Source organism: Anomaloglossus baeobatrachus, chromosome 1 (assembly GCF_048569485.1).
Source record: "Anomaloglossus baeobatrachus isolate aAnoBae1 chromosome 1, aAnoBae1.hap1, whole genome shotgun sequence".
In the NCBI taxonomy this organism is placed as follows: domain Eukaryota; kingdom Metazoa; phylum Chordata; class Amphibia; order Anura; family Aromobatidae; genus Anomaloglossus; species Anomaloglossus baeobatrachus.
The window spans coordinates 429,460,921-429,487,197 of record NC_134353.1 but is presented as its reverse complement, the minus strand read 5'-3'; the positions used below and the strand labels follow the sequence as shown (position 1 = coordinate 429,487,197).

Sequence of the window (26,277 nt, the reverse complement as noted above, 5' to 3'; positions counted from 1 at the left end):
CGAAAAATATTTTTATTAGAAATAAAACACAACACAATTAGTGACTCCATCTTTATTGAAATAAAGAACCCCCCTCCGCAGTAATCCTGGGTCAAGGGTCCCGCGCCGTCCAATCCGGATCCAATATCATCTGATCGGTTTGCTGGAAGGCAAAGCGATCAGATGATGTCAGGTTCAAGGCCTGAATCACACAGCAGCTGATTGTATAAACGGCTTTTATACAATCAGCTGATGCATCAGTGCAAAAAAAAACAAAACTACACACGTCTGTGCAGCGTCGGACTGGCTACCGGAGGAATCTCCAGAAATGCCAGGCCTGGATTCAGGTACCTGCACTGCACTCCGGAGTTCTCACCTGAGCTCCGGCGTGCAGCCTGGACTTTACAGCGAGCGCCGAGTGACTGATTCCCCGGCACTTGCAGTTCAGTTCATGACAGCTGCAGACAGGCCGGGGTGATCTGCGGTGCTCTCACCTGAACTCCGGACATCACCCCGGCCTGTCTGCAGCTGTCATTAACTGACTGTAAGCGCCGTGGAATCAGTCACTCGGCGCTCGCTCGCTGTACAGTCTAGGCTGATACATCAGTGCAAAAAAAAAAAAACTACACACATCCGTCCTGAGTCCCGTCCGACCGCTGCAGGAGCTGCCGGTAATCAGTGATGAAGTCTGCTGACAGCATCACCTGATAGCCAGCCGGGTGGTAAGATCCGGCGTCACCGCGAGACTTACGATCAGCTGATGCGTCAGGTGACTACATCAGGTGATCACCGCCAGGTCCTGCAGCTATCGTACGTGCCTGGGAGCCGGCACACAGCCGGAGCTGGGGTGACAGCACATGGAAGAAGAGCTGGGAGCGGACATGGCACTGGAAGTCTGCAGACAGGTGAGTATGAAATGTTTCTACTTGTCACTTTTGATTTAGCAGCCGCTTCCACCTCCTGCATGGGAGCAGACATGGCACCGGGCGGGAAATGGAAGCAGCCGTGGCGGTACCGGGAGGATTCACGCTTCTGTGTTTACTGACAGAAGGAATCCTCTTCCTGTACATGTCACTTTACTACCCACCCCTTGCGTTTTATAGCTGCGTTTTTAGTCATAGAAACGCAGCTATATTTGCAATTTACGGTTTTCATTGCGTTTTTGAACATCTAATTGAACTCAATGGGTGGAAAACACAGTGAAAAACGCAAAAATATTTGACGTGCTGCGTTTTTGTGGTGCCCACAAAAACGCAGCTAAAAAAAACGCTGTGTGCAGACAACAAAAATGAAAACTCATAGACTTTGCTGGGGAAGCAAATTCATGCTGTCTTCTGAGCAAAAAACGCACCCGAAAAACGCCACGAAAAATACACTGTGTGAACTTACCCTTAAGGTCAAGTCGCCTTTCCTGAACTGAATTTTATCTAAAGTCCGACCAAACCTGAATTTCAACCTTTACCCTTGTGAAAATAAAAAGAATTGGCATGGAAGCAACAACTTTGTAGTTGAAAAAAAAATAGATATAGATATTATATATATTTTATCAGTACAGACCAAAAGTTTGGACACCATTTCTCATTAATGGAGTTTTTATTTTCATGACTCTGAAAATTGTAGATTCACATTGAAGGCATCAAAACTATGAATTAACACATGTGGAATAAAATACCTAAAAAAAAAGTGTGAAACAACTGAAAATATGTCTTATATTCTAGGTTATTCAAAGTAGCCACCTTTTGCTTTGATTAATGCTTTGCACAGTCTTGGCATTCTCTGGATTAGCTTTAAGGCCTTGTGCGCACTAGGCGTTTTTGCTGCGTTTTTAGCGCCGTTTTTTACCGCGTTTTTGTGCTGAAAACGCAGTGACATTGCTTCCCCAGCAATGTCTATGGGTTTTCATAAGTGCTGTCCGCACACAGCGTTTTTTTGTAGCTGCGTTTTTGTGCTGACCACAAAAATGCAGCATGTCAATTATTTCTGCGTTTTTCACTGCGTTTTTCACCCATTGAGTTCAATGAGATGTTAAACAGCGCAATGAAAAACGCATATAGCTGCATTTCTATGACTAAAAACGCAGCTATAAACGCAAGGGGTGGGTAGTAAAGTGACATGTACAGGAAGAGGATTCCTTCTGTCAGTAAAAACAGAAGCATGAATCCTCCCGGTACCGCCACCGCTGCTTCCACCTGCCGTCCTGCGCCATGTCCGGGCAGGAGATGGAAGCAGCTGCGAAATCAAAAGTGAACAGTAGAAAAAAAAAGTCATACTCACCTGTCTGCAGACTCCCCGTGCCATGTCCGCTCCCAGCTCCTCTTCCCGGTACCGCCGCTCCTGCTCCGGCTGTGTGCAGACTTTCATAGCTGCAGGACCTGGCGCTGATCACCTGATGTGGCACCTGACTCATCAGCTGATCGTAAGTCTCACGGTGACGCCAGCTTTTTACTGCCTGGCCGGCTTAAACTATCATGTGATGCTGTCAGGAGACTGCTTCACTGATTACCGGCAGCTTCTGCAGCGATCGGACGGGAATTGGCACAGCCATGTTTATTTTGGGGTTTTTTTTGCACCGATGCATCAGCTGATTGTATAAACGGCTTTTATACAATCAGCTGCTGTGTGATGTGATTCACATCCTTGAACCTGACACATAATCTAATCGGTATGCCTTCCAGCAAACCGATCAGATGATATTGGATCCGGATTGGACAGCGGGACCCTTGACCCAGGATTACTGCGGAGGGGGGTTCTTTATTTCAATAAAAGTATTTTTCTGTCTGTTTTTTTTTTTTTTTTTTTTTTTTTTTTTTTATCTGTACTAGAAATTCATGGTGGCCATGTCTAATATTGGCGTGACACCATGAATTTCGGGCTTAGGGCCAGCTGATACTATACAGCTATCCCTAACCCCATCATTACCCAGCGAGCCAACCGGCATCAGGGCAGCTGGAAGAGTTGGATACAGTGCCAGAAGATGGCGCTTCTATGAAAGCGCCATTTTCTGGGGTGGCTACGGACTGCAATTCGCAGCAGGGGTGCCCAGAAAGCTTTGGCACTCTGCACTGCGGATTCCAATCCCCAGCTGCCTAGATGTAACTGGCTGGACTCAAAAAATTGGGCGAAGCCCACATAATTTTTTTTTAAAATTATTTCATGCAATTCATGAAATAATGAAAAAAAAAAAAAAAAAAGGACTTCCCTATAATTTTGGTTCCCAGCCGGGTACAAATAGGCAGCTGGGGGCAGCCCGTACCTGTCTGCTGTGCCAGGCTAGCATACAAAAATATGGCGAAGCCCACGTAATTTTTTTTTTTTGGGTGGGGGGGGGCAAAAAACTCCTGCATACACTATTATACAGTGCTATTCTACTACTATACAGCTGCTGTCTGCTCTAATGCATACACTATTGGATGGAGTATGCTGAGCCTTGTAGTTCTGCTCCCTCTGCCTCCAGCATACAGTCCTGGATGGAGCATGCTGAGGCTTGTACTTCTGCAGCTGTCTGCTCTCCTGCATACACTAGTGGAGAATGAAGAATATATTGAAGAAGGAAATTACATCAGAACTTTTTTTTTTTTTTCAATAATCTTTAAGGACATTGTTCACTGATAAAAAAAAAAAACGCAGTGAGCAAAAACGCAGCAAAACACAGCAAAAAACGCACACGTTTTGCCGCAAAAAAACGCACAAACGCAGTGTGTGAACTTAGCCTAAGGGTAAGTTCACACACTGAGTTTTTTTTACGGGGTTTTGTGCGGCAAAAAAAGCGGCAAAAAACTCATGCGTTTTTACCGCGTTTTGGTGTGTTTTTTGCTGCGTTTTGTTGCGTTTTTGCTCACTGCATTTTTTTATCAGTGAACAATGCCATCAATGATGAAAAAAAAAAAAAAGGTCTGATGTAATTTCCTTCTTCAATATGTTCTTCATTCTCCACTAGTGTATGCAGGAGAGCAGATAGCTGAAGAACTACGAGGCTCAGCATACTCCATCCAGGACTGTATGCAGGAGGGAGAGGCAGGGGGGAGCATAACTACAAGGCTCAGCATACTCCATCCAAGAGTGTATGCAGAAGTTTTTTGCCCCCCAAAAAAATGACATGGGCTTCGCCATATTTTTGTAACCTAGCCAGGTACAGCAGGCAGGTACGGGCTGCCCCCCAGCTGCCTATTTGTACCCGTCTGGGAACCAAAAATATAGGGAAGCCCCTTTTTTTTTTTTTTTTTTTTTTGTTTTTTTTCATTATTTCATGAATTGCATGAAATAATTTAAAAAAATATTATGTGGGCTTCGCCCAATTAATGAGCCCAGCCAGTTACAACTAGGCAGCTGGGGATTGGAATCTGCAGTGCAGGGTGCCCAAGCTTTCTGGGCACCGCTGCTGCGAATTGCAGTCAGCAGCCACCCCAGAAAATGGCGCTTTCATAGAAGCGCCATCTTCTGGCGCTGTATCCAACTCTTCCAGCTGCCCTGATGCCAGGTGGCTCGCTGGGTAATGATGGGGTTAGGGCTAGCTGTATATTATCAGCTGGCCCTAAGCCGGAAATTCATGGTGTCACGCCAATATTAGACATGGCCACCATGAATTTCTAGTACAGATAAAAAAAAAACAAACACAACTTCCGGATCCGGTCCTGGCTGAGGAGGCAGCATAGAGGGGAAGCTCCCGACACCCCTCTGAGAAACCGACGATAAAGAACATACCCGGGCAAGTGAGAGAGCAGAGAGCAGCGCGTCTGGGAGTAGGAAGCAAGCAGCTATGGAGCGGTACTTACTGAGGAGTGCTGGTGGCGGTGAGGGGCCCTGGAGGAGTGGAGATCCTGACTGGCAGCGTGGAGAAGAGGAAACTGCCATGGCGCCGACGAGCCTGATGGAGGAGGAGCCAGAGTCCCCAGTGCAAGATGTGGTAATGAATGGCGGGAGAAGTGAAGGAGATGAGAGCGGTGGGTCGGGGGAGGATGGAGCAGGAGAAAAATCGCTGCAGGGGATTGAAGAGGGAGAAACACAATGGATAGAGGAAGGAGACATGGAGGAACAAGAGAGAGAGGAGGAGGAGTGCAGCAGGGAAAGGGTGCACAGAGACGCAGGAGACCGGATTGATCACTCAGACACGCAGTATAAGGTGTCTAATCATGATCAACGCCAGTAGAAGCTGCATGTCAGAAAAAGTAACACTCCTTCTAAAGTAAACAAGAAACAGCCGGCCACACCATTATCTAAATCCTGTAAACAATTGGGGGAGGGTGGAAACCCTCAGCACACAATAAGAGAACTAAGAAAACAGCACCACCTGCAGGCCAAGACCAACATGCACAAGAGCTCAATGTTGATTATAAAAAACTGGCTGAAGAAGTGACATCACATCTGTCAAGAGATTAAAGTGGCCATTGAAACAGCCATACAAACATCCCTAGCAGCTATGCAAAAGCAGATTAGTGGCCACGCATCTAGACTGGCAGAAACAGAGCAGAGAATATCAGGCTCAGAGGAGAAAATACTGGCTATGCAAGAGCAAATAGCAGCTCTAGTGAAATCTAACGATTATTTGAGAGATAAAGCGGAAGATTTAGAGAACCGATCAAGGCGCAATAATTTGCGCATTGTAGGGCTGCCAGAATCGGTATCTTTGGGACAGCTGGATAACATATGTGAGCAGGAGTTACCTCAGGCCCTGGGCATTAAGGCTAAATTCAGAGTGGGACCACTGAGACAACAAGAAGCGAATAGGGGAGAGGATCCAAACCCAAACAAGAAAGCCCCGCTGAGAGCTAGGCAAGTGATAGTCAAATATCTTGATTATAAACATAAAGAGGAAATACTGAGGGCCTTTAGAGACAGACAGCGACCATTGCATTACCAAGGCAACAGACTGCTAATTTTTGGAGATTAATCAGCCGAAGTCTCCAGAAAGAGAAAAGAATTCAGCAAAGTATGTTCATTCCTGTATAACAAAAAAGTCAAGTGCCAACTGCTATACCCTGCCACACTGAAAGTCAGAAATCTCAATGACTCGTTTGCATATTACAAAGACTATAAAGAAGCAGAGCGTACGCTCATGGCAGAACAGGATAAGAATCGGGCTGACGAACAAAAAAGAGGAAATAATGGAGAAGGGACCAGCAGAGGAGGATCCCCAAGAGGCCCAGGGAAAGACCCGAGAAGCTTTGAGGAGCAATCGCGGGTGGAGAGTAGAGAGGAAAGGAGATTGTGCCCAGTACAACAAAATAATCTTCGCTCGGAACAGAGACTAACTGTTGGGAATGGTTCATGATAACGGAACTGAACTAGATATTGCTGGTCCTGTTCTCGCTCTCTTGCTTTCTCTCTCTCTCGCTCATTTTCAGTTTCGCTTTCACGCTCACTTTCAGTTTCACTTTCAGTTTCAGTCCCACACCCCCCCTCACATATTCAGTCTCATTTTCAGTTTCATGCTTACTTTCAGTTTCACACTCACTCCCATATTCAGTTTCACTTTCAGTCCCACACTCACTTTGTCTCACACTTTTTCTCTCGCATATTCAGTCTCACACTTACTTTCAGTTTCACTTCCAGATTCACTTTCACTCTCACTTTCACTCGCCTTTGTCCAGGAGCGACTTCCAGGCGCAATGAAGTGGATCTGTCTGCTCTGAGTACTGGGACGGCCACCAGAAAGTAGAGCTAAGTTGGACTTGAAGTTCTTAGAGGTCTTGTCGTACTGTACTATTGTCGACATATTATTTAAGGCTCGTTCATGTGACTCATGTGAATCCGGGGCTAGAACGTATACTCTAAGGGGGGTGACTAGGGAGCTCAACAGTTTGGCTAGAAAAAGGGGAAGTCGTCAGCATGACGAAAAGAGCCAAAAATTTCCCAGAAGGGAAAACGTGTTCTACAGTTACTTGTTTGTTGTTATATTTGTTATACCTACAAGGTGGGGAAAAGATGTGTCAAGCCTGGGGGGCAAATTCTATACCTGGCAATAAATGTCTCGTCTCTTGCGAGTTCAGGGCCCACAGGGGAGGAAGTAGTAAGAGCAAAATACAAAGGCAAATATGGTACAAATAACTACATGGAATGTTAAAGGCTTGAGATCTCCTAACAAACGAGCAATGATACTAAGACATCTGAAAAGACTAAAAACAGATATTGCATTATTACAGGAAACGCATTTGGGGAAGGAGGACTTTTTCCGCATGAAGAAATACTGGGTGGGTACTCTATATGGGGCAGAGGCACAAGGTAGGAAAGCGGGAACAATGATTCTAATACATAAACAGCTCAGCCATGAAGTAGTGACACACGAGGCAGACAATTAGGGACGGTGGCAACATTTAACAATCATTAGTCCAGCGGGTAAATTAAGTATCTACAATGTCTACGGTCCAAACTCCCAACAGAGCATATTTCATGATGGCATAAAGGCCAACATACTAGCAGATGGGGAGACCAACATCATAGTGGGAGGTGATTTTAACACAGTTCCAGACTCAGCTGAAGACAGGAGGAGGGGGAAGGAGAGGACAGGGGATGCGGACAGAAGGCCAGACCATAGGGAAGTAACATTAGAAGACGTGGGTTTGAAGGACATCTGGAGATTAGCTCACCCGCATGATAGAGAATATACACACTTCTCGCGTCCTCATGATAGCTGGTCGCGTATTGATCAATTTTGAATTTCTCAAGGCCTAGTTTATGGGGCACAAGAATGTGTGATAGAAAACATGGTGATATCTGATCATAGTCCGGTGAGATTGGGTATCAGAGAGAAGTTCAAGAGAGGTACAGATATCATATGGAGATTTCCATCGTTTCTTCTCAGACAAGATAATTTCCACAGGGTATTACAAGAGTGGTGGGGAGAATTCACAGAGGAAAACAAGGAACACAAAGGGAACCCAGTGCTATACTGGGAAACGGCAAAAGCGGTCTTGAGGGGTCGCCTGATTGGATATGCGGCCATGATCAAAAGGAAAACCAATGAGAATTATAATGACCAGAGTGAAGCAGTGCGGGTAGCATACCCAAAGTATTTGGCAAATAGATCTCCCACGGCAAAAGACAGATGGTTGGAGGCGAAAAGGGGGTTCGATGAATGGGCCAAAAAAAAAGGAACAACTGTTTTGGTCGCACAGGGAAGCAGAGCTACATAGATTTGGCAACAAGGCGGGGAGGATGTTGGCAAATTTGGCAAGGGGTAGCAGGAAAATGACAGTGATTTCCAAACTAAAAAGAAAGGGGGGGAGGTGACCACAGATCCTAAGGAAATTAATAAATTGCTGGGAGATTTTTATAGAAAACTATATGGGCCAGGAAACAATGACATGACTGACGAGGCAGAGTGGTTAAGACAAGCGCACTTGCCTAGCTTAACAGAGGAAGATCTGAGTGACCTAAACGCAGATATCACAGTTGAGGAGGTGACTAGAACAATTGGGGAGCTTAACACCAACAAGGCACCGGGCCCCGACGGTTTTAACAGCGAATTATATAAGGCTATGAGAGATCTGATCTCGCCGGATCTAACTGCTGTATTTAATGCATTTTTGGAAGGAGAGGAAATTCCTAAAAATTCAAACGTAGCATATATCAAATTACTCCCTAAGGGAACTAAAGACCTGGATGATCCCTCTAGTTATAGACCCATATCACTTATAAACCAGGATTTAAAAATAATGTCTAAGATTATGGCTAATAGATTGGCCATGATTCTTCCAAGGATCATTACAGAGCACCAGGTAGGGTTTATTAAAGGGAGAAATGCTGTCACTAATATCCGGAAGACAATACTAGTGGTGGATGCGGTGAGATTGGAAGAGATAGAGAGGTGGGCAAGACCCGCTCTAGTTACACTCGACGCAGAAAAAGCGTTTGACAATGTAAATTGGAGCTGGTTGGACAAAGTACTAGAGGCCACAGGGATTGTAGGCAAAATGAGGCTTTACATTAGGAATCTTTATGCTAACTCGGGAGCTAGGATACACAGGTTTTCTATCAGACGTGTTCCCTTTGATGAAGGGAACAAGACAAGGCTGCCCGTTATCGCCCCTTCTATTCAACTTGGCCATGGAACCATTGTCAAGAATACTGCAGGGCCCGAATAGTTTTAAAGGGATTAAGGTAAGGGGAACTGAAATAAAGACAGCGCTTTTTGCCGATGATGTCATACTATATATGGGGGACCCGAACGCGGATTTGCCACAGATTCTAGCCCTAATTGAAAAATTTGGATTAGTCTCAGGATTCAAATTGAATAAAAAAAAAGCGTGAGATCCTGTTCCTAAAAGGGGGGAATGCAAGAGATGGTTGTCTATGGGGCATTCCTATAGCACAGACATCACTTAAATACCTGGGAATTCATATAGGAAGAACGGTGGAATCAATTTACGAGATGAATTATGGCCCGCTAATTAGGAAAATTATAGCACAACTAAAGGGATGGAAGGGTCTGCCTCTACCACTACTGGCAAGGTGCCACCTGATAAAAATGATGAGCTTTCCTAGGCTGTTATACCCATTCCAGACAATCCCGATATTGATAAAACTGAGGGACGTAAATAGGCTCAACTCAGCGTATGCGGATTTTATATGGAGGGGAAGGAAACCTAGAATAAAGTTACAATCACTAATGAAGTCAACGGAGGAAGGAGGTCTCAGTTTCCCAGATGTTCGGGGTTATAACCTGGTGTGTATAATGAGACATGTGTTTGATTGGATGAGAGGAACGAGCAGGCACTCAGACTATGGCATGGAAGCCAAGTATGCATCACCGTGGGATTTGGCGTCCATTTTACACTCCCCATTGTCCAGGGCGGATGGGCACATAAGGAACTCAATCTTATTCCGAGATTCTATGCTAACATGGAAACTGGTAAGAAAGAAATTGGGACTGTCATGGAAAGTATCTAAGTACTTAAATCCCTGGGCATCTCCGAACTTTCCCATGGGACGGGAAAATAAGCTATTTACTAGATGGAAAGAGAAAGGCGTCGAGAGAATGAAGGATGTCATGAATGTGGAGGAGAGAAGGTGGCTGACAGGACGGGAAGTGCTTGACAAGTATGACAACTGAAGCATGGAGTATTTGTAGATTTGGGGGAGCTTGGAAAGGAATTGAATAAGAGTTTGATTGATGAGCTTATGGAAAGTGATGTAGCAAGTGTAAATGTTTCCCAAATTTACCGAACATTTCGGGGAATGCTTATATCTGGGGAGGATAGCCGTACTCTAACAGCGTGGGGGAAACAATTGAAAGGGCAGGAAGTTGTAGATGATATATTGAAGGGATGGGTACAGATGCGGAAACATGTTACCAATGAGAGATGGAGAGACACCCAATTTAGAATTTTACACAGGGCTATTATGGGCTTCAACATTCCGGGAAGAGATATGCGGTGTCCTAAATGTCAAAGAGAAAAAACAGATCTGCTACATGGACTATGGGAGTGTAAGGAAATTCATAGGTTCTGGAATCAAGTTAGATTATTTGTCCAGGCAACATGAGGAATTTCTGGAAATCTAGAGCTAATGGTGTGGATTTTTCATTCCTTTTGAGGGAGGAGTAAGAGGGGGATCGGACATGCCGGGAAAGAAGAAATATACAATAATACATGACATAGCCATGATAGCCAAATGGTCCATCTTCAAGCATTGGATACAAAGGGAGGGACCATCCATAAAAGAGGTCATCAGTGAATTACATAATTTATTGAGGCTGGAGAAAGTGGAAGCGGAAAGGGACAAAGACAGGTTGACACCCAAGTTCTTTGGGAAATGGAGAAACTTTATTGAAAGTCAATTTGGTCAGGGAGAAATAGATAATCTGATGACACCTTTTGTACAATCGGAATGGTACCTTCTGAATGATATCCAGGACAACCTGGGTAAATTGAAAATCACGTAGGTGTGGGTTCCGGAGGGAAGGGGAGACGAGACGCTAAGGTAGCAACAAGACGTGTCAGAAAATTTGGAAGTATTCGGGGTTGTCACAGGGGCTTAATGACTCCAATTGACTTGTATCGCGTCTGTTATTTCTTAGTACTTTTGCCTTGGTTTAATAGAGACCATATCGATCAGATAAACAGTTTAAAATATCAAGTTGGGGCGTCGCACCCTATTATGTCACATATTGTCAGACATGTTTTTCCTTGTGTAACCATGAATATCTTGTTAGGTTTATAAAAAATTGCAAAATCAATAAAGTTTTGGGGAAAAAAAAAACAAACACAACACACAAAAATATTTTTATTATTTTTATTAGAAATAAAACACAACACAATTAGTGACTCCATCTTTATTGAAATAAAGAACCCCCCCTCCGCAGTAATCCTGGGTCAAGGGTCCCGCGCCGTCCAATTCGGATCCAGTATCATCTGATCGGTTTGCTGGAAGGCAAAGCGATTTTAGATGCATCAGGTTCAAGGATGTGAATCACATGACACATCAGCTGATTGTATAAAAGCCATTTATACAATTAGCTGATGCATCGGTGCAAAAAAAAAACTACTGTGCCGACTCCCGTCCGATCGCTGCAGGACCCGGCGGTAATCAGCTGATGAAATCACCTGACCGCATCAGCTGATAGTAAAACCCGGCCTCACCGCTGGACTTGTATGATCAGTTGATGCCGTCAGGTGCTGCATCAGCTGATCACCGGCAGGTCCTGCAGCCATCGGACGTGTCCTGGGAGTCTGCAGACAAGTGAGTATGAGATTTTTTTTCTACTGTTCACGTTTGATATCGCAGCTGCTTCCACCTCCCGTCCGGACATGGCGCCGGACGGGAGTTTGAAGCAGCGGTTGCGGTACCAGGAGGATTCACACTTCTGTATTTACCAACACAAGGAATCCTCTTCCTGTACACGTCACTGTACTACCCACCCCTTGCGTTTATAGCTGCGTTTTTAGTCATAGAAACGCACTAAAACGCAGCTATATTTGCAATTTGCATTTTTCATTGCGTTTTTGAACATCTCATTGAACTCAATGGGTGAAAAACGCAGAAATAATAGACATGCTGCGTTTTTGTGGGCACCACAAAAACGCAGCAAAAAAAAAAAAACGCTATGTGCAAACAGCAAAAATGAAAACTTATAGACTTTGCTGGTGAAGCAAAGTCATGCAGTTTTCTAAACAAAAACACACCCGAAAAACACCGCAAAAAATGCACTGTGCGCACATAGCCTAATAGGTTCAAAGATAGGGGTACCCATGACATGTCCTTGATTCAGCCTTTGGCTATGTTCGCACATTGCCTAATTTCATTCGTTTACGCTGCCTATTGCACTGCAACGTAAACGCCTACATCCCCAGGACAATCTATGAATATTGTGCATAATCCAGCCGCACGTTGCGTTTGAGAGCGCAGCGATTTGCATGCTGAAATTTTGATCCAAATCACTGTGCTCAAAAAAAGCAACATGTTACTTATTTTGTGCTCTTTGGATGCTGCTCCCGCTCTCTGTGGGAGAGGCAGCATCCAAAGCGCATGAAATCGGCATCTATTATGCAGAAACACTGCATCCATTACGTAGTGTTTCTGCAGCGATTTGAAGCGCACATGCACTGCCAAATCACTGCAAATTTTTCAGCATGGACACTACGCAACGTGCGCAACATAACCTTTAGCTTTGCTGAGAATCAAAATAGGGAGACATTTCTCCATACCCAAGGTAGGAACAATGAGCGAGATGGACTTACACTGTTAATTGGTACCTTGTAATAACAATTGATATTATCAATTGCTTTAAACTGTGTGTGATAGAAGTGGTCTCCTGTCCTGATGGGAGGGGGGGTGACTGTAATACTAAGATCTTGCAGAAAGAAACTGAATAGATGTATAGGTTCAATTCCGTAGCTATTTTGGGATTAAACTAACAATTGTAATTTGGTAGGTAGTACCCCAATGCCTCTAAATCTAATATCTTGTGTGCCCATGAAGAATCCTGCCATATACCCATTGTCCCTAAAGGGTGAAGGATAAAGTGAACCTGTCATGTGCAATGTGCACTCAGAACCACGAGCAGTTCTGGGTGCATATTTCTAATCCCTGCCTAACTGTCCCAGGCTATAGTAGCATACATAAAGAGATCTTTAGAAAAAGTATTTCTAAAGATCCTTTATGATATGCCTATGAGTGCAGGGACTAATCTAAAGGCCGTTGGTTCCTGCTCTTATTCCGCTCTTAGGGGTGTGCTAACACGCTATGCCAGGGTCATCAGGGGTGACGCATGTACCGGTGTCCGTTGTCTCCGCTGATGACTCCGGCTTTAGGATCATTGCGCAGCGTCAGAAGTCCCCGACTCTTCCAATCATGCGTATTAGACTTCTCTGAAGAAGGGATACGTACATCCGGCTTCATAATAAGCATGACGTGCCGGACATTTTGAACACTTGCACTGACCCAAAGCCCAGCTTTCTGAAGCGGTGACAGCGGACATAAGTACACTCGTTAACGCTGATGACACTGGCATTGAATAGCATGCTAGCACGCCCCAGTGGGTGTGCGAACATGCTAAGTGGGCGGAATGAGCGCAGGGACGAATGCCCTTGTGACTAGTCCCTGTGTTCAACAGCATTTCATAAAGGATCTTTAGAAATACTTTTTCTAAAAATGTCCTTATGTATGCTACTATAGCCTGGGACAGTTAGGCAGGGATTAGCAATATTCACCCAGAACTGCTTGTGGTTCTGGGTGCATATTGCACCCGACCGGTTCCCTTTAAAAGCATCATAACTCATATAATATGGGATTAGATCTATATATGTGACTGTCAATATGACATTGAAAAAAAATGGAGAAGTATACACATTACGTATTTTACACTGTAAACAATATACTGTCCGAATGCTTATAATATTTACATGGACATGGTCTATAATGGGCAGCAAATTAAGGTACAGTATCTGCATTCTCCATTGTAGTATGTCAGGTTCCCTTTAAAGGGAATAAAGGGAACCAATCACCAGGATTTTCGTATGTATCCTAAAGCCAGTGCTATACTGGCACTATCAGGCTGATTCTATACATGCCTTTAGTTGTCAGCTCTGATGTTTAGGTTTTGAAATTGAAGAAAGTGAAGTTCATAAAATCAGCAGCTTCTTGAGTGACATTTGCACTGGAGCAGATCATATATTCATAGTTATCCCCTCCCCATTAGAATTAGCATAAGTATTATCCATTATACAAGTGAGCATTATACATACAACTCACTTTGTCTAGCAGGACCTGTGGTGAGGTCATACCCATGTAACCGGAAGGGGCGGGGCCTCAGCCACCAAAGCTAGATACCAGGTCACATGGGTATGACCTCACCACGGGTCCTGCTAGACAAAGTGAGTCATTTGTATAATGCTTATGCTAATTCCAAAAGGAGGAGTGGATAACTATGAATATATTATTTGCTCCAGTGCAACTGTCACTCAAGAAGCTGCTGATTTTATTAACTTCACTTTCATGGATTTCAAAACCTAAACCAAAACCGAGCTGACCACTAGTGGTATGTAGATAAGCAGCCTGATAGTGCCCATACTGCACTGGATTTAGCTTATATATGAAAATCCTGGTGATTGGTTCCCTTTAATGTGTACAAATTGATAAATAGATAAGACTAATAGATAAGTAGTGTAATGTCAACATTGCTGCATTGTCCCCCCCCCCTCTTCTCCGCAGGGACCCCAAAACCTAGTAGGCACTCAGTCATGCCCTTCCAGGGTAAGCCTGGTCTGTGGAACAGTTGATCTGCACCTGCTAAAAAGTTTGCTTAGGTCATGGACCCCGCTGACTCCAATCCATCTACAGTTGGAGTTATTTTAGATTACCCACCAACGAGAACAAATGGATCAAATTTGGACTATCCTGCAGTTGGTGACCATCCGTCTGAACGCTCTGACACTGGCTATTTCTCCGTCACTAGCCCATGCCGCAGCTACTCCCTTTCTCTGCCCCACCACATGCTGCACTTTGAACTACTGTGCCACCATTTTACCACAGACTGGGCTAAAGTGGCCTTTTTGATGATTCTTCTGGGAGTAGGGGCTCCTGCCTGGATCAACCCATATGGGAGAGAGGAGAGCCCATCACCTTGGACATTCAGGCCTTCTAGGGGCCTTCCGCAACATCTTTGAGCCAGGTCATGTCTCCTCTGCAGCATCCTCTATTCTCAAGTTGTTTCAGGGAAGCTGGACTGTAGGTTACTATGCAGTTCAGTTCTGTACCCTTTCCATGGAGTTGGCATGGAAACAGTGAGGCGCTGATGGCTGCTTTCTGGGAGGGTCTGTCCAGGGTGATTAAGTGCGAGCTAGCTGTTCTTGATACCCCTGCTACCCTTAATGATCTCATCTCCATCGCTACTTGGATTGATCTCAGATTTTGGGAACATCCCAGAGAGGTGGCACGCGAGACTAGCACCGCATTTCGCTCTATCTGTTTTCAATGTCTCACGCCTTGAGAGACTTGTGACAGCTCTGGGATCAGAGTCTCGCATTGCCCTGTGAAACTCTGTATTTTAAATATTTGCTTTCTGTTGGTGCATCAAGGGTTAATAATTTTCTTTGCTGTTAGTTGTTCACTTGTCCAATCTCAGTGGTTTGTAACCATTCCCATTCTCTTTAAATAGTCAATGTTCCATGACATGATGCCAGTTATATAGAAATCTCTCTGAACTGACAACTGTAGAGAAAGGACGTATTTTGGATGTTGTTGGAGCCCAGTTGTTGGCTGTCCTGGTATTTGTCTGCTACTTTTGCAGTTTGTTTATATCCTTTGTCTATGTAACCGGGTCTGTCTCCCTTCCCCTGTGTTGTTTTTTTCGTGGGGACGTCTAGGGCATCGACGTTTGCATTATTCAGGGTAGTGAAGGTGCAGTAAGAGTCTAGGCACGTGACAGCCCAGAGGAGAAGGGAATGTTACTGGAGATCAAGGGACAGACACCGGTTAGTGGCAGGAAGTGTCATAACCCCTGCTCCCTATCGTTCGGGTCTTCCTTTCCCTCCCGTTGTAATCTGTGTTGCGCGCCGTACATTCCCTAGTCCGAGTGTGACATCTTCTTTTCAGAGGCCCCTAATATCCCAGTCTCCTGTGCCTATAGCCGCTCCAGAATCAATGCAGATTGACCTCATCAAGCTAACTGAACAACAGCAAGAACATCGTCGTGGCAAATGACTTTACTATTATTGCGGCGGCGTGTAACAATTCATCTGTTCTTGCCCCATGGAGGGAGGCTGTCCTAGGAGATGTTAATTGCTAACTCTGCCAGTATCCTTGTTATGTGAAGATATCTGGTTCTCTGTTGACCCTCTTGAACTCCGGGTATGTAATTTTCTGCATTAAGCTATGGTGGATAAGTACGAGGGTCCAGTTCAACATATCCCAAGTCTTTCAAAGGCCTTATCTGAATCTATACACTTTGTCACAGAACAGGTGTAACACTGGGTCGGAATGTTGCATACAGATAAGATCTCCACTCTGGTGATTCCAAACCTATTACACCCTCTCCTCCTACAGTACGGTCTACCATTAGCTCCGTTCTGAACCCATTCTGGGCTGGAAATCAAGAGATCTGGAATCTGGTGACTGCCCCGTTGACTTGTTTCCAGAGGACTCTTCTCCTCGACATCGAATCTATCCTCTCACTGGTAGAGACATAAGCCTTGTCTTAGTACATGAAAGGGAACCTGGGTATTGCATTTATCCAGAAGTACTTATTTGTGACTGTCGTCCTCACCTGCCCCCCCTGTCCAGCACACCCCCGCAGAAACCTTGCACATCTCAACATGCACACCCTCTCTGACTCTATCCGTCCGCTGTCCTCCATATCGTCACTCCTCGACAAAAACGGTGCCACCACTTTCTACAACACCACTCTCCCATCAGCTATTGATTCACTTGATACCCTTGTGCATGGCAGAGTGAGACGAATCAATAGACAAGCCTGGCACAACAGCCTCACTAAAAAAACTACGGCAAGTGTCTAGAGCTGCCGAGCGGTGGTGGAAGAAAACGCACTCCCAGGAAGATTTCACCACATTCAAAACTGCAATTTACACATTTCGTTCGGCCCTCACTTCTGCTAAACAGGATTACTTCAGAACCCTCATATCCTCTTTAACACAACCCCAAACAGTTATTTAATACTTTCAACTCCCTCCTTCGCCCACCACTGCTCCCTCCAACTTCCCTCATTTCCACAGAAGAATTTGCCACCTATTTCAAAGAAAAAATCGACTAGACCAGGCATGTCTTTTCTACTCAACCACTACTAACCCTTCATATAACAGACCACTGCCCCTCCCCCATGAACTTCCTCACCACCATCACCGAAGAAGAGTTTGCATGTTTTCTCTCAAAAGCGCATCTCGCCACCTGCGCACTTGACCCCATCCCATCCCACCTTCTCCCCAACCTCACCACTATCCTTATTCCAGCCTTAACCCATCTTTTCAACCTATCTTTAATGACTGGTACCTTCCCTTCTGCCTTTAGACACGCAACAGTCACACCTATCCTAAAGAAACCTTCCCTCGATCCAACCTCTACTACCAGCTATCGCCCCATATCACTACTCCCGTTCGCCTCAAAACTCCTGGAACAGCACGTCCATGCTGAACTTTCTTCCCACCTCTCATCTAACTCTTTGATAACCTACAGTTTGGCTTTCGTCCACATCATTCTACCGAAACTGCCCTGTCTAAAATCACAAATGACTTACTGCCAAAGCTAACAATCACTTCTCTATACTCCTACTTCTAGACCCGTCCTCAACCTTTGACACTGTCGACCACTCCCACCTAGTACAGATCCTCTCTTCCCTTGGTGTGAGAGACCTCGCCCCCTCTTGGATCTCTTCATACCTTTCCAACCGCACTTTGTGTCTCCCACTCCCGCACAATCTCTTCATCCCGCCCTCTCTCTGTTGGCGTCCCTCAAGGCTCTGTCCTGGGACCCTTTCTTTTTTCTATGTACATTTGGCCTGGGACAACTCATTAAGTCCCATGGCTTCCAGTACTACCTATACGCTGATGATGCTCAGATCTACCTCTCTGGCCCAGATGTCACATCTTTGCTGTCCAGAATAATGGAGTGTCTTATCTGCTATATCCTCCTTCTTCTCCTGTTGCTTCCTAAAACTGAAACTAATCATCTTTCCTCCATCTCACCTACGCTATCTACCTGATCTATTACAATAAATAACATCACACTCTCCCCAGTACCCAAAGTTCGGTGCCTCGGCGTCACCTTTGACTCTGCCTTGTCCTTCATACCACACATCCAATCCCTCACCACCTCCTGCCATCTTAAACTCAAAAATATTTCCAGAATCCGTCCTTTCCTCAATTCTTAATCTACAAAAATGCTAGTGCAAGCTCTCTTAATCTCCCGCCTCGATTACTGCAACATCCTCCTCTGTGGCCTCCCTGCTAACACGCCCCTCTCTAGTCCATCCTTAATTCTGCTGCCCGACTGATCCACCTCTCCAATACCACACCCCGCTTCTCCTCTCTGCAAGTCCCTCCACTGGCTCCCACTCTTCCACCGTATCCAATTCAAACTAACACTGACCTACAAAGCCATCCATAATCGGTCTCCTCCGTATATCTCTGAACTAATCTCTCGGTACACTCCAAAACGTAATCTCCGGTCCTCCTAAGATCTCCTCCTCTCTCATTCGCACCTCATGCAACTGCCTCCAAGACTTCTCCCGAGCATCCCCAGTCTTCTGGAATTTGCTGTCTCACCACGTCAGACTATCTGCTACACTTGCAAGCTTCAAACGGAACTTGAACACTCACCTGTTCAGAAATGCCTATAATCTACAATGACCTCACTGCTTCACCACCAGCACAGCTGCCGCCTGACCACCGTGCGGAGCCTGCCGCCTGACCACCGTGCGGAGCCTGCTGCCCAACCTACACCCCACCTATTGTCTCCTCCCCAAAATCCTATAGAATGTAAGCCCGTAAGGGCAGGGTCCTCTTCCCTCTGTACTAGTCTGTCTACTGTAACTTGTGTGTGTATGTATATATGTATATATGTGTGTATATATATATATAATATAATGTATGTATGTGTGTATATATATATATATATATATATATATATATATATATATATATATATATATATATATATATATATATATATATATATATATATAATGTATATGTATGTATGTGTATATATATATATATATAATGTATATGTATAGATGTATATGTATATATATAATGTATATGTGTATATATATATATATATATATATAATGTATATGTATATATATATATATATATAATGTATATGTATATATGTATATGTATGTGTATATATATATATATATATATATTATATATATTCTGTATGTAACCCACTTCTCATGTACAGCCCCATGGAATCAATGGTGCTCTATAAATTAATAATAATAATAATAATAATAATGCAAAAGTGAACAACAAAAGCAAAGCAAACAAAAGCCAAAAATTATAACGAAGAAATGGTCTGTGGTCACCACCTGCAGAATCACTCCTTTATAGGAGTTGTCTTGCTAATTGCCTATTTCTACCTGGTTTTTGTTCCATTTGCACAAAAGCAGAAAAATTTGATTAACAATCATTATTGCTTCATAACTGGACAGGTTGATTTCTCAGAACTGTGATTGACGTGGTGTTACATTGTGTTTGTGTTTCCCTTATTTTTTATTTATTTTTTTTTTCGTAGCAGTAAATATAATAGTGTGTGTGTTTATTTGCATATATGTGTTAAATGGTACAATCACTGTCCAGCTCCACAATAACTAAGGAAAAGCTAGTCACGACCAATCATTCATACAGGCTGACTGGGCAAGCTTCAGGGATTTTGTTTATAGAGCAAAAGGAACAAAGCTATTAATTTTTCATATGTAATCCAAAAAAGTAGGGAGTGTTCATAAAAATACAAAAGATATTGCAAATGGGACGACATTAACATTTAGATTGTTACATACAATAAAAAGGATAATTAGAAATATTTTATTTGTGATCACAAGGATGGCAATTGTTTTTTTTTTTTTGTAGGGAAGCACTTTGAAATAGTAGACAATCCTACAGTGAACTGTATCTTCCAGACTGAACTAAGATGTAAACTCAGAATCTGTATTTATTAACCAGTCACTCCCACATACCTCCGCTTGGTTACCTCAGATGGGGGCCGGTCATGGGATGTGGCTCTTGTCCCCCAAAAATGATGGATCTGTGCTTTTCAGGATATCTACCCCTGTGAATTTCCTAGGTGGAAAATATTATTGCCATACTTACTATTATGATTTTATCTTTACATAAATGGGAAACATGGCATATACAACCACACCCATCTGGCTGATATTAATTAAGGATTGGCTTGCAGATCGTACAGCCATGCAAGAACATGCATGTTGTTCTACTTGGGATCACAATGTCGAATATCTCCCATAACCATAGGACACAAACAAAACGAAACACAAATCATAGCTGGAAATTTGGGCCCCCTGGTTTACTGTGTGTGTACTTGATAACGTAAAAAAAATCTAAGTGCTGTGAAATTGTGGTAAAAAATAAAACGCCATTCTGACATTGTTTTTACAGTGTACACTATATAATAAAAATTACCTAACCATATGATTCTCCTCGTTAGTAAGATTAAGGTGATACCAAACATGTCCAGTTTTTATTATTTTAGCGGTTATAATCAGAATTTTTTTGTAAAAAAATTTAAAATTTGGGTTGATGCCATTTTTCAAGATCATTAACGTTTTTTTTTTCCAGTTGATGACTGTTTTTGCAAGGTGAAATTACATTTTTATTGATGCCATTTTAAAATCGATCTGAAATTTTGATAGTTTGTCGCAGGCTTTTTTTTTTTTTGTGGCATTTCAGCAACCAAAATAAAAGTACTCTTGACTGTCATTAACTTTTTGCGGAGTTAACCGAATGGGTTAATTATTTTTATATTTTGACCGTACGTTTCTAGAAGTGGCAATACACCATGTGCTTTTTTTTTCTTTACTTTTTTTTTATATGGCATACTATGACAGCTTTCCCACATAAAGGGGAAACACCAAAAGTTGTTCTCTCCTCCTCTTGTCATTTTCACACATTTTCATCCTCATTGTGTTCATAACCACCAGGTAATTAGTACTCAACCCAGATCCTCATTATCTCATTATTCCTATTATCATTTTACCTGCATTCATTCCTGTCATTTTGTATTCCTAACCGGTCCCAACTCTCCCCTTCTGTCCCTAAGTTCCTCACCAGGACCCTCTCAACAATACCTCCACGTAGAGGTTTTTTGTTTTGTTTTTATTTATAATTTTAAAACTTGTGTTGTATCTTAAATTATTATACAATAAATCAGTTTACCAATTCCCTGCTGTGTCTCCATATTTGTATACCTAAATTTAGGTCTACCCATTCACTCCCTTTTCCCAGTCATCCAGTTAGCGCGGTAGTTTTTCATTTATATAGAATATCAGTAACCTTTGACTTCCGGCTACAGGCAGGATTTCAAGGGAGCTCCGTTATGACAACTATGGAGGTCTTCAACAGAACCCTAGTTTTCATAGCAACCTATTGGCATGGGCGTGCCGATGGGCACATAGAAAATCATGTCCCCAATGCCAGCACGTGTTAAATGCTGTCAGTTTGACAGCGGCATTTAACAGGTTAATAATTGGGGGTGGTGCAGGTCCTGGCTGTGACACACACCTGTTACCTATCAATTATGGAGAGAGCTGAACCCATGAGGAAGCTCCATACAGCTTTCTTCCGACTTGAGCTGTACATACAGTACACGGCACATGTTTTGAAGGGGTTAAAAGTCCGATTTTTCACTGTTAGAACTTTTACCTAGTGCACCAAGAGTATTTAGGGCTGCTTATATGTCCACTTTTTTATTTTTGTGTGTGTATATATATATATATATATATATATTTTATTAGATTTGCAGTGTGGGCAAAATCGCGTAGACATGTTTGATTATTGTGGAGTGTGAGAAGATAATTGGCAATTCAAGAATGTGTCCGTGAAAAAATTGGACAGAAGTCTGATGACGTCAGAGTGCTGGCTGTTTTTGACAGGTTGCTAGATAGGAGAAAATAGATCATTATAATTTTATGTTAATCATCTAAAAAAAAAACCGATGAAACCAGACCTAACACTGATGAAACTGTCACCATTTTTCTCCTATGTGAAAATAAATGCACAACTGAATGAGCCCTTAGTGATACCAGCTGACGGAGGAACTTCCGTTATCAGAACATTCATTTTGTACCTTTGATACTTACAGTAAGGTCATTGTATTGCCTGTGATTTTCCTGTTATTGCATGATTATTTTTTTACTTAACAGCTGTTATGAATGTAAGAAAAAAATGTATAATAAACCTTTTTTTTTTTTTTTTCTTTTTTTTCCTAAATAGGTTTTCACCTATGGGGGTAGATCATATGAGTAGTATATCTGGTGTGAATGTTGCCAGCAGTGCTTCATCTGGATGGTGCATCTTCATCTACAACCTTGGTCAAGATGCAGATGAAGGAATCCTTTGGCAAATGTTTGGTCCATTTGGAGCCGTCACTAATGTCAAGGTTATTCGTGATTTTAACACCAACAAGTGCAAAGGTTTTGGCTTTGTGACCATGACAAACTATGAAGAAGCAGCAATGGCCATTGCGAGTCTGAATGGCTACCGTTTAGGAGACAAGACCTTACAAGTTTCTTTCAAAACCAGCAAGTCCCACAAATAACTTGCTCTTGTCTTTTGTATGGATTAGAGAAAATCAGACAAAGTTGGGGGAATTTTTTTTTTTTTTGTTACTGTAAAACTCATTTGCGCCAATTTTCACAAGTGTTTGTCTTGGTCTAAATGAAAAGTGGGGTAAAAAATTTTTATACTCTTGGGTCTCAGTTTGAGATACCAACACGTTAGACCAATTTTAAGTTCCTTAAGTTATTTACTTTAAATATACAAATAAAATATGAATAAATAACTTTAAATATGCCCTATGGATAAGTTTAAGCTGACGTTAACCTTGAAGACTTTTAAGGTTCGACCTGTGGGTTCCTATTTTCCAGACGCTGGAAATTACTTTTTTAAGCAAGCTGTCAATCAAGATGCCAGCTCAACCATTCATATATATATGTGTGCGTGTAAAAAAAATAAATAATAAAATTATATATATATATATATATATATATATATATATATATATATGTGTGTGTATGTGTATACATAATATATATGCATATATATACTTCACCAGTTTTTCACCCTTCTGTCCACTGATTTTATATATATATATATATATATATATATATATATATATATATATATATATATTGTGTATGTGTATATATATATATATATATATATATATATATATATATATATATATATATATATATTATAAAATATACACACGCAATTTTTTTTTTCTGTGGTAATTAGCATTAGATGTTTTTGTAGGACAAATGTTTTCTATTCCCTATTGAATCATTTGTATTACCTAAAATAAATTATGCCATTGACTTCTATATTCCGGAGAGGGTTATATTGTAATTTGGGGACATCTTTAAATCTAACAGCCAGTTATTATAGCTTTATCGAAATGGCAACTCCACGTTAGGTCTACTAATACTTAAAACCTAACCCTTTTTTTGTTGTTGTTTTTTTTTTCCTTCAATATTAGCAGATTGAGAGTCAGGGAAGGACCAAAGAGTTCACTGTTAAATAACTGAACTCTGAAACGTGTTTTTCATATTTTTTTTTTTTTTACGACATACTGTGCATAGTGCACTTTGTATTAGTACAGTATAGTGGAGGTTTTTTGTCCATGCTTTTCAAACAAGTAAAATGTATGAAATTCAACTAAGATAACTGTTATAACAACATTTGTAAACATTTAGGCATTGTGCTTCTTCGCGTCCTTTTTTTGTGAATTTTTTTTGTAGGAGTATTGACCATTTGCATATAAAAGTTTAATTTCCTAAAGTTTAAAATATTAAGAGTATTTGATTTTTAGTTAAGTAAAATTAATCCCCGTAAACGTTCTACATACTGCCTTGAATTTTCAGTTTGGTTTCTCTTGTTTTCTTTTGCTTTTTTTTTGTGTTTTTTGTTTTGCTTTTAAACATGAGACTATTAAATTTGATTTTGTATTGCTCAAATTTTGTTTTTGTTTTTTTATTTTCTTTTGGTAAGCTGCTTGCAAAATTTACATTAAGAAATCGAAAAAGTGCTGTTTCTTTTCCTTGCATTTAGGAATTAAGTTCATGTTTCATCAAACAAAATTGATGATGTAGTCTTTGATAGTAGTCAAAGCAGACTATTCTCATTGACTAAAGGGGGCTGTAAACGCAACGACATCGCTGTCGAGATGTCGTTGGGGGTCACGGAATTTGTGACACACATCAGGCCTCTTTAGCGATGTTGTTGCATGTGACATTTACGAGCGACCGCTAACGGTACAAAATACCAAATCGTTGATTGTTGACACGTCGTCCATTTCCAAAATATCATTCCTTGTTCTGGATGCAGGTTGTTCTTCGTTCCTTAGGCAGCACACATCGCTACGTGTGACACCCCAGGAACGACGAACAACACCGTACCTGTGTCCTCCGGCAACGAGGTGGGCGTGACTTTCTTGCGGCTGCTCCCCGCCCCTCCACTTCTATTGGATGCCTGCCATGTGACATCGCTGTGACGCCGCACAAATCGCCCCCTTAAAAAAGAGGCTGTTTGCCGTCCACAACGACGTCACTAGGAAGATAAGTATGTGTGACGGGTCCTAGCGATATTGTGCGCCACGGGCAGTGATTTGCCCGTGACGCACAAACGACGGGGGTGGGTGATTTCACGAGCGACATCGCTAGCGATGTCGTTGCGTCCAAAGCAGCCTTTAGTCTCTTGTTGTATTTTGTCTGTTTGGAGCCCGTTAACCTAGCAAATCGGGCAAGTTAGCTTTTTGTAGAATAAAAAGTGATCTGTTCCTTTTCTAACCTTTCAAAGTATATTTTGAGCTTGTCAAAATTTGGTATATTGGCAACAGATTAGCATCATGTTTTTCTTATTTTAAAGCACCACTACAGCGTTAACATTTTTAGCGCTGTAGTGCTGCTGTTAATGTAAGCCCCTCACCCCGTTTCTTACATTTTCTTCCCGACATTTTCATACCGACGCCACTCCAATTCTGCGTCGCTGAGGTGAATATAGGACAAGGAACTTACATTTAAGCCACACTACCCTGGTTCAATTAAAATAAATACTGTAGTGATGCTTTAAGGACTGCATTTTGCAGAATTGCTGTCAGTATTGTGACTGGGGACATCTCTAGGTAGACCTTAAGCGGTTAAAAGCCTAGAGCGCACGCTGCGTTTTTGATGCATTTTTTTGGTGCAGTTTGTTGCCCAAATCTGCATGTCTATCCTTGTGCCAGCAAAATCAAAGAATTCTAAAGTGCTGTGTGCATGTTGCTTATTTATTCATTGCCATTTTGGGTGCAGAAAAAAAAGCAGCATGACAATTGTTGATGCGTTTTTTTCATGCGTTTATAGCCCTTTCAGCTATAGTTTTCACAAACAAAATGCACAGCACAAAAAACACATGCATTTTTTGGTGTTTTTCTGCCACAAGGTGCAGATTTTGGTGCAGAAAATGTCTGCAACAAAAAACTACGCACACATATCCTAATAGTCCAGTCAAAATACGAAAAAAAAACCTTTACCCTGAACAGATTTCAAGAAAGCGTTTTTTTTTGTAGTATTACATGTAGGGAAAAACATACTAAAAGTTTACCAAGATAGGGTTACCACAAAGGGTCCAAATGTGACGTCAAAGAATATGGCCGCCAAAGCTGTAAAATATTAAAGCAAGTTGCAGACAAAGTACTTTGCGACAATCTCGGTTTTGCAGACCTGTTGCAAGAACTTGAGCAGTTGTATGCTCGTACACTGACAGGGGAGAGTGACTTGAATTAGGTCATCACTTCTACTTGCCTTAGTGAAATTGTCCACCTCTTGTCCACCAAAAGAAACGTATTATCCCCTCACTCTCGCACCAGTAAACTATGGATTAATTACCAACAGATGGTAGGAATTGCAAGGGAGCTTATCGAGGCCGATCGTACAGGCTCCTGGCTGATGCACCTTCATGCTGTAGCCGAATGTTTGCCCATTCTTGCAGCTGCTGGGCATGGGTACTATGTGAAGGCCGCCTACCTTTACCTCCAGTCTATGACCACTCTGGAAGATGATATGCCATCAGTCTTCCATAGATTTATGAATGGCTTGCATGTTGTAAGGCGTACTGATCAGTACTGGGC

At 42.3% G+C, this 26,277-nt stretch overlaps 1 protein-coding gene across 1 annotated transcript in view; it reads left to right on the top strand.

Annotated features, from left to right (window-relative positions):
• The window catches only part of ELAVL1 (ELAV like RNA binding protein 1), a 215,259-nt gene extending 192,305 nt beyond the window's left edge, over window positions 1-22,954 (top strand). The window contains exon 5 of the mRNA XM_075352622.1: window positions 22,380-22,954. Within this exon, the coding sequence (XP_075208737.1) occupies window positions 22,380-22,704 (325 nt within the window). The 3' untranslated portion in view covers window positions 22,705-22,954. The remainder of the gene's footprint in view (window positions 1-22,379) is intronic.
• Window positions 22,955-26,277: the final 3,323 nt, after the last annotated feature.